Source organism: Suncus etruscus, chromosome 4 (genome assembly GCF_024139225.1).
Source record: "Suncus etruscus isolate mSunEtr1 chromosome 4, mSunEtr1.pri.cur, whole genome shotgun sequence".
Lineage (NCBI taxonomy): Eukaryota > Metazoa > Chordata > Mammalia > Eulipotyphla > Soricidae > Suncus > Suncus etruscus.
In genome coordinates, this window is record NC_064851.1 from 155,153,194 (window position 1) to 155,172,258 (window position 19,065).

Genomic DNA, 19,065 nt, shown 5'->3' on the forward strand with positions numbered 1-19,065 from the left:
GCTCATGATTCTAAGTGGATCAAAGTTCTGAGCTAAGAGGAATCAAGCAAGTCATGGTGTAATAATTTCTTCAACAATTCTAGTATTGATAAAATAATGCAGTCCATTTTATTATTCTAAAAAAGGTCTAAAGTTTTTTTTTATTCTAATGAAAATCTAAAGTTTTCGTAAACTTGATCTCCACTTGTAGAGTCTATCAAAGTGTCATATTTACGTGAAATAGCCACTTGACTTGATGTTTCCATCTAAGTTTATATTATCTCTTTATTTCTGAGTCCAGATCAAAAGAAAAAAAAACAATAAGGGCTCACTAATGTGCTTATTTTGTTCTATATGTTTAGAGATTCAAACTTTTATGAAGTGACTTTTATGGCGAACCGTACAACCCTATGTACAGCTCGATAATACAAATGAGAAAGGAAACATTTAAAATCTATTTTCTCAAGCAATAATATCCATCCATGTTTTCTGCTACCCGTTTTTTTGAAGGAAGGAGATTTTTAAATTCATGCTTTTAATCAAGCTTTTAAAGAAGTCATGCTTCACAGGGTACAGTTCTAAAACTAATAGTAATGAGAACTCACATCAACATCTCCTTCCAAGTTACCTGCACAAAGAGGACCAACACTCAGTCAGCTTAGAGCTCTGGTTCATATTCAAAAATTGCCTACCAAGAAGATTGAATCTTCTGCCACAAATGACATGAGGTGGCAAATATGAGGACAGAAGTGATCCAAATTGTAGTTCTAGAAATGGTTTCCAGTGCTATCCATTGTCCTTGGTGTCATTCATTGCTGCTGCTGCTGCTACTGCAGCTGCCCCCACCATCCTCTTCTTTGGGGGAGGATGAACTGTCTCGGACTGGCAGCAGATCATAATGGCAAGGGATGTGGCTGTTCTTTGGAAGGTCATATGGATCCTGAGTGAGATGCCCATTATTGCTGAAAATTCCTTGGACAACACTCACTGTAGGTTCTGTGACAATAGGGACACAATTTATAAGCAACGACAACATAGTTCTTATAGAATATGGCATTTCTTGCAAATACAAAATACACATAAGAGCACTGATTAAAAACACAAGAAATGGGTCTGGAGAGATAGCATGGAGGTTAGGCGTTTGCCTTTCATGAAAAGGTCATTGGTTTGAATCCCGGCATCCCATATGGTCCCCCGAGCCTGCCAGGAGCGATTTCTGAGCATAGAGCCAGGAATAACCCCTGAGCGCTGCCGGGTGTGAACCAAAAACCAAAAACCAAACAACAACAACAACCCCAAAAAACACAAGAAACTTTATATAAAACAAATGATCCTTTTATAATCATATAGAGTTAGCTACTCTAGACCACTGACACAGAAATGGTGTTAGGAACAAAAGGGTAATTATACAATTGGGATGGAGTCATCAAAAGAATCTAAGTCACTTTGGAATAACTAAGTGCAACTCTCTCTCTCTCTCTCTCTTTTTTTTTTTTTTGGTTTTTCGGGCCACACCCATTTGATGCTCAGGGGTTATTCCTGGCTAAGCACTCAGAAATTGCCCCTGGCTTGGGGGGACCATATGGGACACAGGGGGGATCGAACCATGGTCCTTCCTTGGCTAACGCTTGCAAGGCAGACACCTTGCCTCTAGCGCCACCTCGCCAGCCCCAAGTGCAAATCTCTTGACATATGAATAGTTTAAGGTCCTTGTAGGTTAACTCAATTCATGAAAACACTTAGATTTAAGTTTACAATTTGAGGACTTAAGCACCTCTAGGAGTGATCCCCATAATGATATTGACAAGAAAGCTCTATAGATATTACTCTTTTTGTGGGGGGAGGAGGGAACTGTTTATGGCACACCCAGGGCTTACTCCTGACTACAATAAGGGATCACTCATCTTGGGGTTTGGAGACCATATGAGGTGCAGGAATTAAACCAGATTCGCTGTGTGTGCATTATACTACCAACTATACTATTTCTCCAGAACCCTCACCATCTCTTTTTTGGTTTGTTTGTTTTTGGTTTTGGGCCACACCCGGTGACACTCAGGGGTTACCCCTGGCTAGGCACTCAGAAATTGCTCCTGGCTTGGGGGACCATATGGGATGCTGAGGATTGAACCGTGGTCCTTCCTATCTCAGTCATGTGTAAGGCAAATGCCCTACCACTGTGCCATCACTCTGGCCCCATTGTCATCTCTTGTATAGTGATTTTTTATAGCAGAAGATGAATTAGTAGTGACTATAAATAAGTTGCTATAATAAAATTATAAATTTTTTTAAGTTTAAGTTAGAAATGAATAAAAATTATCTAGCCAGGGGCCAGAGAGATATCATGGAGGTAAGGCATTTGCCTTGCATGCAGAAAGTTGGTGATTTCAATCCTGGGATCCCATATGGTCCCCCAAGCCTGCCAGGTACGATTTCTGATAATAGAGCCAGGAATAACCCCTGAGTGCTGCTGTATGTGACCCAAAAACCAAAAAAAAATATTATCTAGCCAATCATAGTTAACTTGAATAAGCATATCTACAGAATTAATATATATCAAATTCACATCTTGGAAAATCCAAAAATATAGGAAAATTTATAAGCACAATATTTTATTTCTGCTAAAGTCATTATATTAATATGAAGAATGTAACCAGGAAACACAACCACCTGTTTAATCCACTTGAGCCATTTGCTTTGGCTAACTCAACAACATATTAGGTAACCTGATGCAGCTGATATTCCACAGTATGAAAATACTATGGTTACTAAACAAAAGTAGGGAACTAGGAAAACTTGCTTCAAATATTCTAAAAGGAGGTTTTCAAAAAATTATTTGATATCCAGTAATATGATAGGTAGATCACTGTCAAGTCAGATTGCATATAAAGCATGGACCGTTATTTTCAATAAATTGTATATGCTAATACTACTGTACTCTCAAATACTTAATTTATGTAATTTTTAGACTTGGGAACTGCTCATGGCTCGGTGCACAATGATACTCTCTGTAGTGCTCTGGGACCATGCCATATAGTATTTAACTATATGCCCAGATTTTCTATCTTTGGTATGAGAACTTACCAACTTCATAAACATTCTTGTTGGCTGAAGTTGAGTTATTGATTTCTGCATATGGGGAATCTCTTCGGGCTGGTGACTTCATTTCCACATAACCGCACTCTGAGGTTTTGGGGATAAGTACAGGAGGGTCTTTAATTGTGGCATATGGGTTTTCAGAACTACTTAGGGAGCAGTTACTTGAACTATATTCAGAATTCTTTCCTAGGTCTGTGAAGAGAGATGGAGAGAAAGAAAAAAAATGTGTCATGCACAACATCCTTTCCCCCTTCCTTGGAGATAATTGAGAAGGTTACTTTATTTTCTTTGTAGCTAGTTTTCTGTATATATATATATATATATATATATATATATATATATATATATATATATATATATATATATATACTGAAGAAAATTCTATAACTTTGCTATTCAATTTAGGGAGAATTTGTTTTAAACATACTCATCTAAAATCAATTTTGACTTCTCTGTAAGGTAAGTACCAATATAAACATCATGGATTTGATTTCTGCTTGAATATCATATCCCAATTGAATGAATTCTCTTCTATTTTACTAATGGTTTCTAAATTCACAAAGCCTTAAAGCAAGAAACCAGCTGTTACTGATCCTAGGAACGCCATGAGATTTATTAACATGGTAAGGAAAAGCATCTGAACTGTAGGATTCCTATAAAACCTCAGTTCTGAGCGCATGAAATTATTACTTAAATTTCTCCAGAGAGCAGGTATTTTAACATGTAACTCTGCTGAGCTCTTCATATCTTACTATTTCCACTTTTACATTTCTCTCTCCCATAAGCCACATTTTTTAAAGCAAAAACTAGTATTTATAACATCCCTCCTCCCAAATAAAACTTTCATTCTCCAAGATAGATGTTCTCACAATGGCATCCTCAATACACTTTCTAGATAGATATCAGTGGAATGTGTGCACCCTAGTAACTGATCTCCATTTGCTCAAGCCTGCCACTCTGCTCATTTAACAGAGTATTCTTCTTTCTGAGACAAAATTTAAAAAGAAATGGCCATCTTATTTCTTTCTTGAATTTATACCATACCTTTTAAGGATTTTCCCATATAACTTCTTTCAAGTCCAAAAGCACCTGTAATAAAGAAGGAGAAAATAAAACCTAGTGAGAACAGTAATAGGAAAGCCCAACTAATATTCTAAGGTCATGTAACAAAGTGGCTCAGGCACACACTATCTCCTTCTCATTCCAGGAAATCACCAATGGTGTTACTTTCCTAGTTTTTATATCAGATTACTCATGTTTGTTGTCACCAGCATCAAGAAGTAAATAGATACAGAGTCTGTTCTGGTGATTCTTGTTCATTTGCAGGATGTTTGCGGGAAAGCTGATCAACACAGGCTTGTAGTGTGGAGCCACATATCAAATCACTGTCCTTGATTCAAGGTTGCTCAGTGGAAAGGACCCAGCCACAAGCAGATGTGAGACACAGGAGTTATAATTAGCTGTACAACTTTGGGCAAGATGTTCAATTCTCTATTTTCTTATGACCTCCCTCCTCCATTTTGGGTGGGTCATAACTGGCAGTGCTCAGGGGTTACTTCTGATTTTACACTCAGGGATCGATTTACTCCTGGCAGGCTCAGGAGACTCTGGGGTTTCAGGGATTGTAGCTGCATTGGCCTAATGCTAGGCAAGAGCCCTACTAGCTAGTTGTGCTATCACCCCAGCCCCAATTTTCTTAATTCTTAAGTGAATAAAAAAAAACTGCCATGTCAGCTTTCCAGGGTTGTTGAAATAGAGCAGAGAAAAAAAGCTTTGCAAACTCTGAAGCATCCTGTAAATAAAAGGTGTTTCAATTACTCTGTTGCTGAAATGTGAACTATTAACCCCAGTCTTCAGACTCTATGTGTAAGCATTCCAAGGTCTTTTCCATGATTTTTTTGGTTACAGGAATGTTATGGATTTACGTTAAGAATAAAGAACAAAGGAGTGATTTGGGATAAATATCCAAATAAGTTTGTACATGGTGATGCCATGACTCTCCTGATGCTTTTCATACTTTTCTTAGAGTGATTGAACTCAAATTCTAATGGTGAGTCCCACCGGACACATTTTTAGATGTGTGAAGCAAGAAGAAAAATAAACATGTCTAGTATTAGTTAAGCATTAATTAAATACAAGAATCTACATTTTCCAGGCATACTCTCTAGGGCTAGGTTAGGAATCTCAGTCACATTCCAACTTAGTGAAAAAAGCACAGTTTTAGAGTAGCAGAATAAAAGAACATATGACAAAGAAGGACGTTACCAAAGGGCAATCTGGCATTTTCCCTTAATTCCTGGGAGATGGTCTTAAAATGACCCTCCTGAAGAGTGTTTTTATTTTCTTAGGCTTACACACTAGAGATACATGATGTCACAATGTGTATCAGTTTATTTATAGATGAACTAGAGAGCACAAGTAAAAATTATGGCAATTAACTAAGTCCCTGCAACAGAAATCCAGGAATACCAATATCAAGGTCAAAGGAAGTTTTCCCTGGCAGGCAATTTCCAACAGGAACTGTCATCCTTTGGGGGCTCATTTTGGACCATACCCAGTGGTACTCAGGTGTTACTCTTGGCTCTGTGCTAAGAAATTACTCCTGCAATGCTCTGGGGGACCATATGGGATGTAGTGGATCAAACCTAGTCAGACACATGCAAGACAAATGCCCTATCTACTGTACTATCGCTCTGGCACCTGTTGTACATTATTCTGGGGGGAAGTTAGCATTTTACATGATTCTACTAGAAGGGCAAATGGAAGTATTAAGTTTTGAACTTTCTTGAACTGTCTCATCCTTTGGCTGGTTCACATTTATGCCATTTGCTATGACAAACTAGAAACTTTCAGTGAGTTATGTAAATCTAGAAAGTTATCTTGTGGTAATTTCAGAAATAAGGGTAGTCTTGGAGACTCCCTGATTTGCAGAAGTGACCCCCCCCCCCACTAAAATGGGCAGGGCCTGTGGAACTGAAAGCTGTCTTATCAAGAAATTTAGGACTTGACCTATCTTATTCTTTATAAAGTTCCAGTGGACATTTTCAGACTGTAGACAATTTTTGTTAAATAGTTATCATGATTTAGCTGCGCATTGCTAGTCTTGTCCAAAGAATCAGAGAGGAGAGATATGAGGTGGATTGTAAATTACGGACAAAGTTTAGGATTGTAAGACTAGTCACCAGCCATTCCTATAATTTTGTCTTCACAACCTTGAGCATCAGAATTTGATCTAAAAGAAGTGGGGTTGGGGGGGGGCTCCTCATTAACATGTGTACATCCTAAACCTTGGACAAGTGCTTTTAAATTTATACAATGAGTCACACGGGATTGGTTTCCCAACTTTACAAATGAACAAACCAATGCTGTCAGTATAAGTGATTGGCTCCAAGCCCAGTAATAGAAATGAGAATTGATCTCAGGGTTTTGTGTCAAGTTCAGGGCTCTTGTAGATAACATCACAATAACTTTTCCATTATTTAAAACACCTATACACTTCATCACCCTTAATGTGCCTTTCTCTGTTCTTTGTAAGGAAAGACTTTTCTGTGTAACAATTTTAAAGGGACATTAAATGCAAAATTACTTTTGGATTGACAATCAATTCTTTAGGCCACATTGAAACTGAAAAATTATAGTGAAAGATTAATCTAAAGATTATAGAGTAAGCAGAAAAAATTATATGTGATCACTGCAATGACTTGTGTGTTCTAGAGTTAGAAGAGATTATTACAGTGAACTATTTCCCACATCAGTGCCTGGTAGCAATCATGTATTTCTTTAAACCAAGTATTAATGTAATTTTGACTTTGAAAAACATTTTTAAGGATGGAAAGATTGCATAGAGATTAAGGCAGTTGCTTTCTTGCTTTGATTCCCAGCACCACAAATCCCCTGAGCCCTGCTAAGAATGATCCCTCAGAACAGAACCAGGAGTAAGTCTTAAAAACCATCAGGTGTAGCCCAAAAACAAAAAATCTTTTCCATGTTAAAAATGTTGACAATAAGTATAAATCTAGTCTCTCGTTTTCTCTCTTTTCCTCTTTCTTCCATTCAAGTTTTCTTTTCTTTTCTTTTTTTTTTTTGGTTTTTGGGTCACACCCGGCGGTGCTCAGGGGTTACTCCTGGCTGTCTGCTCAGAAATAGCTCCTGGCAGGCACGGGGGACCATATGGGACACCGGGATTTGAACCAACCACCTTTGGTCCTGGATCGGCTGCTTGCAAGGCAAACGCTGCTGTGCTATCTCTCCGGGCCCATCTTTTCTTTTCTTTCTCTTCCTTCCTTCCTTCCTTCCTTCCTTCCTTCCTTCCTTCCTTCCTTCCTTCCTTCCTTCCTTCCTTCCTTCCTTCCTTCCTTCCTTCCTTCCTTCCTTCCTTCCTTCCTTCCTTCCTTCCTCCTTCCTTCCTTCCTTCCTTCCTTCCTTCCTTCCTTCCTTCCTTCCCTCCCTCCCTCCCTCCCTCCCTCCCTCCCTCCCTCCCTCCCTCCCTCCCTCCTTCCTTCCTTCCTTCCTTCCTTCCTTCCTTCCTTCCTTCCTTCCTTCCTTCCTTCCTTTTCTTTCTTTCTTTTTTTTCTTTTTTGTTGTTGGGTCACACCCGGCAGTGCTCAGGGGTTACTCCTGGCTCTATGCTCAGAAATCGCTCTTGGCAGGCACAGGGGACCATATGGGATGCCGGGATTCAAACCACCGTTCCTCTGCATACAAGGCAAATGCCCTACTTCCATGCTATTTTTCAGGCCCCTCAAGGTAAGTTTTTTTTTTTACCATGAGCTACATCCCCAGAAATGAATGTAAGTCGAATGTCTAAATAATTTTACTAGATTTAAATCCATCTCTGAGCATGTAGTAGGATGCTGCATCACAAGAAATAGTGCTAGTTTCTAATTTACTCATGGAAAACATTTCTATTTCTATATGAGAGGATTTCAATGCCCTGGATGTGGTTCTTTCACCTGGTTCAGAAGATTTACATATATATACAGTGTTCAAAGAAGTATGTAGAGGATCAATCAGAGGTGCAACCTTGAGATCTGGCTTTATCCTATTCCTTATTTGAAATTATTTGAATTAACCTCTTTGTGTTTTCCATGTTATTTAACTTTTAAACAGGATTTGAAGATGGGCTTTCTCAGAAGTGATGTCAAAATAATGTTAAAGCCAGTTAATATTTTGGTTCGGAGGGGCATTTTTGAGATTTCTTTGGTCAAGGTATATATGGAATAACTTGCCAAGCTCATTGAGGTAGCCACCATGTTTCCAGTCTGCCGGCAAAGTTCCTGTGCAGTCTACTACAGGGCCTCTCTTTCCAGGAGTCACATTTTTCAGGTTCACAAACAGCTGATTGTTCTTGGACTGTCATAAATACAAATAAGAAAATATTTTAAAAGAAAATGTTATATGACACAGCACAGGGTTAATAATCTAGGGCAAGCCAGTCCATCTATCAACAGCAAGTCCTGAGATGAGATAATGCTGAGGGGCAGAGATGAAACTAGGCATGGATATATGTCCCTTTGCCTCAAGTATTCCCCCCACTGCCTCAATTTATTTATTTATTATTGTCTCTCCACGATTATGTGACTGTATTTCAGTTGATCTACATAGAACATTGAATTAAAAAATATTACACTCTTGGTTTGAGTTTTTCTGTTAAATACCATTTGATCTTATGAGTTACTATTGACTATCAGTAATTTCCTTAACTATCAACATGAGAACAAACTATTCTATTTTACTTCCCTTCCTGAATGTGTAAGAAAGAAAAAGTGGAACAAAGAATATGAAAGGTCTCTGAAGAATGTGAATGCTATTTAATGATGAGGTACTATAATTAATATTTACAGCTGTATTAATTTAATTGCAACAAAATTAATTATGTTGTCTTTCTTTGAATAGAAAGCTGGGATTGGACAATGAAGATTGGAAACATCATTCGAGTACCACTGGAAAGGAGAAATATTTGGGATATCAGAGCACTGTGGGGAATCCTATGGGTGGTACCAGAGAAGAACTCCTGGTTTCTATATAGCCCTGGTTCTCCACTAGGACAATGACCACTCTTGATTCATAGAATTGATGTGAAGTTAAAATGAGTTTATTCTGATAAAACAGTGAGAAATGCTTAGCACAAAATTTCTATTTAATACTTTTGACCCAAAAATGCAATTTTATGTGGTTTAACGTAAAATGAATAATGTTGGGGTGGTGGTCACCAATGTATAGGCAGTCAAGAAACGTTACTAGAAGACGGGTGTTTAGAGAAGTCAAATTTGAAAAGTTTACTCAGGACTGAATCTGCTATGGGTGAGCCAATAGATATAATAAAAAAAAAAAAACCTTCTGCAATATTAGAAACACCCTTTCCAAGAAAGGTACAATGGAAAAAGTATCAGTGATAAAAACAGGAAGATGTTGCCTCACCTTGTAGCTGCCTCACTCACTAGCTGCATAGCTATATTTGGAAGTGAGTTAAATACTACTCAGGGCTTTATGTCAGTAAACTTCCTATCTTAAAATATATCCACAGTTAAGTTTAGGGGAATAAATAAGGAGAGAACATACATCTCTGTGCTTGCACTACATGTGGCAGATAGCAAGCCTAAGTACATACTTATTTCTTCCTCTCTCCATTGTCCTCAATGACTTGGATCCATTTTCTCTCACCTTTGTGATGGTCATCCTGTCCCTGTTGTTGATGTGAGGGGATGCGGCACACTGGGTAAGTGTGTGGTAGCTGGGGTTGGTGAAGTAATGGCTGTTAGCACTTCCACCATTGTTGTGAGGCAGGGTTTCTGCAAGAAGAGAGGAAATGGTTAAGGTGGGCATCCTCCCTAAATCTATGTAAAAAAAAAAATAAAAAGAAAACAATAACAAATGTTTAGACTGTTTTTGTGTCACAAGCTGGTCATAATTCTACCTGGCCCAGCATTCTGAGCAAGTCTTATAGAAGCTACAGATGTCTACCTTTTTTCTTTGTTTGAAACAAAACGAAGTATTCACAGAAAACACTGCTTAGATTTGGAGGCTGAACAAGTTGAGAAAGCATCATTTTGAAGCAATTTCAGCTTTAATTTTACTTTTTTAAAGCACTTTAGTTCCGGATACTGTGCATTAGGAATGTACTAAGTATATCAGCTATTTTATATATTCCCTGGGAACACTTTTTTTTGGGGGGGTTGGGGGTGCTTGGCACACTTGGCAGCACTCTGGGGTCACCCCTGGCTCTGTGCTCAGGAATTACTCTTGGCAGGCCTAGGGGACCAAATGGGATTCTGGGGATTAAACCTGGGTTGGCTGCATGCAAGACAAACACCATACCCACTGTGTTATCACTCTGGCCCTCCAGAAACTCTTTTTAATTCAACATGACTATTAACCTGAGATATTCCAATAATTGCCCAAAAATTAACTAAAATTTAAGTTTTGGAATTCTTCAAATTAAGTAGTTCTGATGATTGAACATACAAAACTTACTATTATGGGACTTATAAAAGAAAGTAAGATTCAAATAAATTTCTCTAAACCTCTGTCTTGGTTTTTGCTAATTTATCCCCCTCCCTAATTTTTTCTTATAGAATATGTTTGCTGTTGAATTAGTTACTGATTATTTGTGTGTGACTCCATGGACTGTACTATGGAAACATAGAAAGAATCCAATGTCAGAAACAGCTGAACTGTCTCAGGCTCCTAATCTGTTCCATAGTCTTGGTAAAGTCACAGCCATCTCCTCTTTCCTACCACATTCTTTTCACACTTCAAAATATCTAAAGTCTAAGGCAACTGTTGTATTAATTATTAATTAATGAATCCTAGTGTTGGTGGATGAATGGCTTTTTTTGGCCTTCATAAAGCCTGCGGGTCTGTAGGTGCAGGGTGATGCGAAGAAATGATCCACAGTAAGTCAGTTGAGGTTTCAGGAGACATCCTGCTTTATTACAAGGCCCTAACTGCCATGTGTGGCTTCTAAGCTAAGCTTTATTCAGAAGCCTCCATCAGCTGCCATACATCCCTCCTGTGTCTGATCTCTTTCCTTGCTGCATCTGCCTCTCTTCCTCACCCTAGGCAACACCTTAATTACCAACCACAGATTCCTCCCAGCTGTGGGAGGGGCTTACCATACAAGTGAGGTAGGCAGGAAGTTGGAGGAAGGGTAACAGACAACTACCTAATGGATTCAAATCTGAAATCCTAACAAGAGACAACAGTAATGATTACTGTTGACATATAAAGCACATGTCTACCAACATTATATTTTCCATACACAGAATTTTTTTCAAGGCTGATTACCAGTAAAAAATGGCTCACATATAAAAAGAACTGGGAGGAAACTAAAATCTTAAAGGGGTAACACACCTCTTATGACTCAGGTCTTACCTGAAATGGCATAGTCTGCATTCATGACCCTCATAGCAGGGGTGTAGGTTACTGCTGGCATGCTTGATTCCTTTCCCTTCTGCTTCTGTCTATAAATAATGAACAATGCCAGTAGGAAGAGAACAACTAGCACAAGAATGATGATGCCTGCAATGGCCCCTATCTGGTAAGAGTCAGCAGGCAGTGCTGTACTGGTTCTGCTTAAGCTGTTCAGATTTCCGACTATGATAACACCAGCTAGAAAAAGGAGAGAAGGATTTGGTTAAGGATGACAATGTACTAAATAATTTTTTTATCTCTATTCACAAAAAACAAAAACAAAAACAAAAACTCCCATTGTGCTAATACCCCTCATCTTTCTGGTTCATGCAATGTTAATTTGAAAACTTCTGGGAGCAGAGCAGGAAGAAAAACAAATGTTCCTAATTTTCTGATGTTCTTGGCTTATCTGAGCTTTTTTTCTGTTCTATGCTTCAAAAAGGAAACAGACATCCTGAAAGCCAAAGATGCAAGTGCAAGTTTTGGCAAATTCTTATATATATATTTGAATTAAACATTAAACTATTAATTAATTGGAAGATAATTGTTTAATTATTATTTTTATTTATTATCCACTATTAAATTTATCAAGACAACTTCCAAATGTTTCAATTGCCTATCTCTGTCTATCTTAACCATGCTAATGGTAAGGTTATTTTCTTTAAAACAGAAATAATTCCATTATAAATCTAGTTCAAGATAAGAATTTGCTGTGTTAACTTCTTTAACCTCCGAAGATAAGGTTCTGTGTCATTACTTTCTCTAGAAAGTTGCTTCCAGTAACCCTCTATAATATCACCTCATCATTTAAATTTTAATTAGAGGCAGGAGAAATAGTACAGGAGTAAAGTGCTTGCCTTGCATATACTCAATCCTGGTTCAATTTCTGGCACCACCAAACAGTATCATGGGGAATAGCTTTGGAAGTCTTTGAGCAGCACTCCTTAGAGTGGCCCAGGTGTTCCTTGGCACCATAAGACCTAAGCAGCACCACATTCTTGGGCTCTCATATTGAACTACTAGCCTGATTGGCCAAGAATCATTGGGAAGAGTCTCTGGGCTTCTTGGGCACTGCTTGGAGGCCTTCTCTCCCATCCCTTCTTGCAAATTAAAATTAAACCTTAAAGTAGCTCTTCTTCATATTACATCCAGTGAAGAAGTTAAAAATATGTATTAGGAATAATAAAACATGGCTTCTAATAAATGATAGATCTAGATCCTTTCTCTTAAGCATTTAAGTTACCTCTAGAATTGCCTATAGAACACGAAATTAGCTTTCCTGAAGTTACTTTCAAGTGTTCAGTTTAAATGTCCCTATAAACTTATGATTCTAAATGTTAGACTTACTTGTAAGAGTGTCTTTTTACACAGCCCAGGACGAGAGTGGTGTGATAAAATTTATTTTATAATTATGATTTGTTTGTGGAATGTTGTTATGGCAATTCAATGTAAATCAGAAGCTCATGAAAGTTATTTTACAAAAGAAGATGAAATAAAAATACCTGCATAGAGATTACTCTACCTATGATATTACATAAACTTCTGAAGACCTTTGGCTACCCAGGTGTCTACTACTGAGTAAAGTGCATCATTTGTGGCAGGAGCTCTCTGGACACTGAGCTCATTCTAAGGGGCCACATCCAGTCCTGAATTAGAACTTTTCAAGTCAAAATATGTTTATGACAAGTGAACTCATGTGACTATAACATGTATTATAGTTAATAAACATGGGAACAATTTATTTAAAAGTTAACATATCTGGTGACTGGAGCTATATGATAGAGGGGAGGTCATTTGCCTTTGCACATAGCTGACCTGGATTTGATCCCCAGCATCCCATATGGTCCCCTGAGCTCACCAGGAGTAATTCCTAAGTGCAGAGCCAGGAGAAACCCCTGAACAATGCTGGGTATGGCCCAAAAACAAACAACAAAAAAGTTGAACATCTTCATATGACCACATCATTCCACTCACATAAATTTACCCAAAAGAAATTTATTTATTCATCAAAAAATCTATTTATTCATCAACTTCATTTATCATTTGATAGCCCCAAACTGGAAACAATCTAAATGTCTATCACCAACTGAATGGGTAGCATTCAAGAAACATTCATGCAGTAGAGTACATTATTCAGCAATAAAAAAAAAATAGAACTATCAATACTACAACATGGTTCAATCTCAAAATTTGACTGATTAGATGAAACAAGAGCGTTTATATTATATACCATTTATATGGCTTTCTTAAAAACTGCAAGCTAATGTCACAACAGATAGTAGATGGAAATTGGCCTGCGCCTTACTGATGGTGGCAGGAAGGGCTTGAGGAAGCTTTTGGAGGTAACGGTTCAGTATTTTTTAGGGTGATGGTTTCAGAGAGTATACAGATGTCAACTTTTATCAAATTGTATACTTTTGTAACTGTACATCTGTGTCATATAATTATTGTATACATAAGCAATTTTCTATTATATGCACATATTTGTGATGATACAATAATAGCATAGAATATTGTGTATAATCATATATAGTATAATTATAGAAATGTGAATTTTCATAAATTAATTGGGCTGAAAAATTCTAAGTGCATGGGAAAGTTTATGAGCTCTGAAGTCAGACAAATTTGGCATTGAATATATTTTCAGAGTCATTAAGAATACATCAGACAATTAAGTGAAATAATTAACTCTGTGTGGTAGGTATGGTCACACTGGACAAGGTAGTAAGTCACAATTAGTAGACTTACCTTGATCACATCGTGCCCCCTTCCAACCTGGGCTACAGTAACAGGTCCCAGTGATATGGTCGCAGGTAGAGTTGTTCAGGCAGTCACAAATTTGGCGGCATCCATAGCCATAAGTTCCCGCAGGACATTCTAAGAAGTAAAGGGAAATCTAGTGTGACTTTTCTGTCATGGGATCAGGGACAAGGATGCCCCCTCACCTCTCTGTGCTGTGCCTGGAAATAAATCCTCTCCTGGCATTCCTATGTAAGCAGACTGAATCTATCTGTGGTCTCAAGAATTGACCAGCATTCCTTGGATCATGGTAACTGGTGGGTGATGTTGGACCAGACACTGAGTCCCTTGTTACAGTTTCTGATACTTTCAGGTCCTGTAGAAACAGTTCCTTGATGGATGTTGAGGATCTGAGGACCTCAATGATGGGCTTCATTAAGGGCAATTTGACCTGACTCTGAGGGGCCATGTAAAGAAAGAAAGAGGAACAGATTAAAAAATATATAAACTAGAGCTGCTTTCTGGAGACTTTCAGTATTTTTCTGGTCTTCCTAAAATAACAGTCTAAAATTGAAGAGGAGGAAGTCTGCTAAATTTCTTGCAAGAAACTTTATTCATTACAGGATGGCTTCAATTATAAGTTTTCAGGCTGAAGATTAAGAGAAATCAGAGGTATTTTTTATGATGTAGTCTTTTTTTTTAATGATGTAGTCTTCATAAGAGTTGGGCATCTCAAAGAATTTCAAAGAACAGATAGGCATGTTAAATCCAAAATCATGACAAAATATTGGTACTTTTAATAAAATGAGCAGCAGGGGGCAATGCGTTATTATTATCAGAGTTTTCTATCAAAAGGGGCTACTATTTACAAGTGAGCACTGGGAAATAGAATCCAGAAATAGAGACATTTTAATTTAATGTACACAGTAATCACAGAAACACTTAAATTTTTATTTAATAGGACTGTGACCAGTCTCATGTCCAAGTAAAAGTCTGTTTAGAGTCTTTTATGGTTTCAGCTACACACTTACATAGAGGAATATGCAGGCAGTTGAGTGACTTTGCATCTGTTTTATGATTAACTGAACTTGAAATTATAGAGCAAATCTAAAATTGGGCTTACACTATCCAGAATGAAATTTACCTAGTATGTTTGCTGCAGAAATATTTGGGAGTGAAAGAAGCAATGGTTAGCTTTCCAGTGAGGCTTTAAGATGATGAGGGTTGTTATGAAGAGGGAATAAAGATATATTGCCGAAGTCGAGCTATGCTGGTCAAAATTTTCAGGCCACACTTCCCCCTTATAACCATGATAATTTTGCTACCTCCTTTCCTAAAGAACACCCTCTGGTATGAGAGACATATCCTACATATTTTCCTACTTATGATAAAGTGCCTGATTCCAGCTCTAAGGCATTGCTCATCCTAAATACCAACTCAATGCTGTAGTGAGAAAGGACAATAAATGAAAGTGAATTACTCGGTCTAAGACTTATGTGCTTATAATTCTGTGAGCAGACACATGGCTGGGAGGGAAATGGAAAAACAAGGCTGTATTTCCACAGAGTACTTTCTCCCAGAATGAGATTTTTTTACAGCAAAAATTTAAAGCAACATGCCCCGAGGATGAGAAGGCTAAGATGAAAAGTTGTTTTTGAATCAATATAAAAGTGTTTTCTAGACAAGGTTATCTAAAGGGTGTTGTTTGCATGGACTTGCTCCCTTCTTTGTAAAGTTGTTGGCCCTGGAACCCAATTCTTTTGTGCCTCCACAGCCCAGTGGGCCCCATGGAATGCCCTTTCCTCCAGAATGACACAGGCACTGCCTGCTGTGGAGAAGGCGGGACAGGGAGTTCTTTGAAAGCTCTAGGCTTTGTTCCAAAAATAAGGTGAGGAAGAATGAGCCAGGATGAACTGATGGAACATTTGAATTCTGTCTTCATTCTTGCAGTCATAACCCTCCACCCAGATCATTGAGTAGTTCCTCAGAAGGCATTTGAGGAAGAAGACAGTCAGCAAATATCCCCCAAAGCCCAGGATACTGGGAGGCAAAGTCAGGTGCTAACTTGTCAGAGATCCAACCAACAGTTCAAACAATACATCAGTTTGAAGTTGCCATTTCTCCCATAAGGCTTTCAGGCATTTATAAAATTTAGTTCGGGGTGGGGAGGGGTTTCTGTTGAACAAAGTTAAGGCTATACTCACTCTGTTCACAGTGCATTCCCATGAACCCTGTGCGACAAGTACACTGCCCAGAGATGTGGTCACAGTCTGCTCCATTTTGACACTGGCACATCAGTGTGCAGTCCTTCCCATAAAACCCCAGAGGACACCCTGTGTGAACAGTAAGGGCACAGTATCAGAGTGCTGCAGAGGAGAAAAGTTTATCTCTTCAAATTTTTGTGTTTACATTTCAATGACCTGAGTCAAGGACCTGAGGAAGTGAGAAAAGACAACAATGCTTGGCACATTATTGGAAAGACCGTGATGCAAAGTCCTCCCTCCTTAAAGACCCAGGATGGGGTTGTAGTACATCGGCAAATCCATACGTGGTGGTTTAACTATTGTGGTAGCCCTAGAAGAAAGAACCCCTTCAAACCTCACATCAATCTTTCATTTGTTCATTAAATTCTAGACTTCAGACTCAAAGTTCATAGATAGAAAGTTTTTTTTATATTAAAAAATGCTTGTTGAACTAGACGGCATTCCCACCAGCAGTGGATAAGAGTTCCTTTCTCTCCACATCCCCGCCAACACTGCTTGTTCTCATTCTCTGTGATGTGTGCCAGTCTCTGGGGTGTGAGGTGGTACCTCATAGTTGTTTTGATTTGCATCTCCCTGATGATTAGTGATGTGGAGCATTTTTTCATGGAAAGCAATATGGAGATTCCTCCAAAAACTGGAAATCGAGCTCCCATATGACCCAGCTATACCATTCCTAGGAATATATCTTAGGAACACAAAAATACAATACAAAAATCCCTTTCTTACACCTATATTCATTGCAGCACTATTTACCATAGCACTATTTACCATAGCAAGACAGTCAAGATACCATACAACAGATGAATGGCTAAAGAAACTGTGGTACAGATACACAATGGAATATTATGCAGCTGTCAGGAGAGATGAAGTCATGAAATTTTCCTATACATGGATGTACATGGAATCTATTATGCTGAGTGAAATAAGTCAGAGAGAGAGAGAAAGATGCAGAATGGTCTTACTCATCTATGGGTTTTAAGAAAATTGAAAGACATTCTTGCAATAATAACTTCCAGACACAAAAGAGAAAAGAGCTGGAAGTTACAGCTCACCTCATGAAGTTCACCGCAAACAGGGATGAGTTTAGTTAGAGAAATGACTATGGTTTGAATTATCCTAATAATGAGAATGTACGAGGGAAATAGAAAGCCTGTCTAGAATATAGGCAGGGGTTGGGTGGGGAGGAGGGAGATTTGGGACATTGGTGGTGGGAATGTTGCACTGGTGATGGATGGTGTTCTTTACATGACTGAAACCCAAACACAATCATGTATGTAATAAAGTTGGTTAGGGGCTGGAGAGATAGCATGGAGGTAAGGCGTTTGCCTTTCATGCAGGAGGTCATCGGTTCGAATCCCGGCACCCCATATGGTCCCCTGTGCCTGCCAGGAGCAATTTCTGAGCCTGGAGCCAGGAATAACCCCTGAGCACTGCCGGGTGTGACCCAAAAACCAAAAAATAAAATAAAATAAAAAATAAAGTTGGTTAAATAAAAAAAAAATAAATAAAAAATTTTAAACTACTCCTGTATTTTTCTCATATCCACACTAGAATAAAATCTAACATCATAATTTCTATGCATACAATTTGAAAAATAAAAAGTTTAAGTGTGTGGAATGAAAAAGATGAATGATTATTTCTCTTTTGCATGTAAAGTGCTCTTACATAAGACAAAGTTCCACTAGAACTGTGATTTATTTTCAAATGGTGTGAGTTGAAATATAGAGTATTAGTTTTCCTTCTTGAGCCAACTTCTGGACTGTGGTTGTTTGAATCAGAATCTCATCTTGCGTTAGGTCTATCAGAAGTGGTGTACATGCCTATTTATACAGAAAAATTCTCAAAGAATACTTTGTTTCAAAAGAAAAAATTATATGTGGAACTTCAAGCTCTTTTCACTGGCAGTCAAGTACTATATCAAGAGCCAAAGTCAAGTGTCAAGTTCTTATCAGGACAACAAACACATTATGGAAACAATTCCTTGGTTTGGAAATATTTATGGCAAGAGTTCTTATGATTATAAACAAAGATTTTAAGATGTCCCAAAATTGAAATAAAATGTCTTTGTAAAAAAAAAATGCTTGTATGTCTTTACTTCTAATACACAGGCAGCAACTTACCCTGTTTACTATATTCATTACTAACTTATCAAGACTGAAACTCAACTACAATTATGTTTGTAATCACAGTGTTGAAATAAATGATTGAATTAATAAAAAAAAAGATGTGTGGCATAATGCTGAACTTCAAAAATGCCTGCATTTCACAGATGCTATCTTAAAAACACCTGACCTTATTCCTATTACATGATTTCAGGACCCAGACTTCCGGATCCTGAGGCTAAAATCTTATACAAGTTCTGATGGTGTTTCTGGGACAGTGGGCTCCTGTAAGAGAGATTCTGGGCTTTCTGGTATAAAGAAAGTTTCAATGTTTAATTTTTTTGGTTTTTTTTTGGGGGGGGAGGGGTCACACCCAGCAGTGCTCAGGGGAGGCTCAAGGGACCATATGCCGGAATTCAAACCACTGTCCTTCTGTATGCAAGGCAAATGCCTTACCTCCATGCTATCTCTCC

At 38.1% G+C, this 19,065-nt stretch overlaps 1 protein-coding gene across 1 annotated transcript in view; it reads right to left on the bottom strand.

The window, feature by feature from the left end:
• Nucleotides 1-649: 649 nt before the first annotated feature.
• Nucleotides 650-19,065, bottom strand: part of MEGF10 (multiple EGF like domains 10) — a 171,642-nt gene continuing 153,226 nt past the window's right edge. The window contains exons 18-25 of the mRNA XM_049771802.1: nucleotides 16,431-16,559; nucleotides 14,236-14,364; nucleotides 11,449-11,685; nucleotides 9,739-9,866; nucleotides 8,304-8,427; nucleotides 4,120-4,164; nucleotides 3,061-3,267; nucleotides 650-975 (exon numbers count right to left, since the gene is read on the bottom strand). Of these exons, the coding sequence (XP_049627759.1) occupies nucleotides 785-975; nucleotides 3,061-3,267; nucleotides 4,120-4,164; nucleotides 8,304-8,427; nucleotides 9,739-9,866; nucleotides 11,449-11,685; nucleotides 14,236-14,364; nucleotides 16,431-16,559 (1,190 nt within the window). The 3' untranslated portion in view covers nucleotides 650-784. The remainder of the gene's footprint in view (nucleotides 976-3,060; nucleotides 3,268-4,119; nucleotides 4,165-8,303; nucleotides 8,428-9,738; nucleotides 9,867-11,448; nucleotides 11,686-14,235; nucleotides 14,365-16,430; nucleotides 16,560-19,065) is intronic.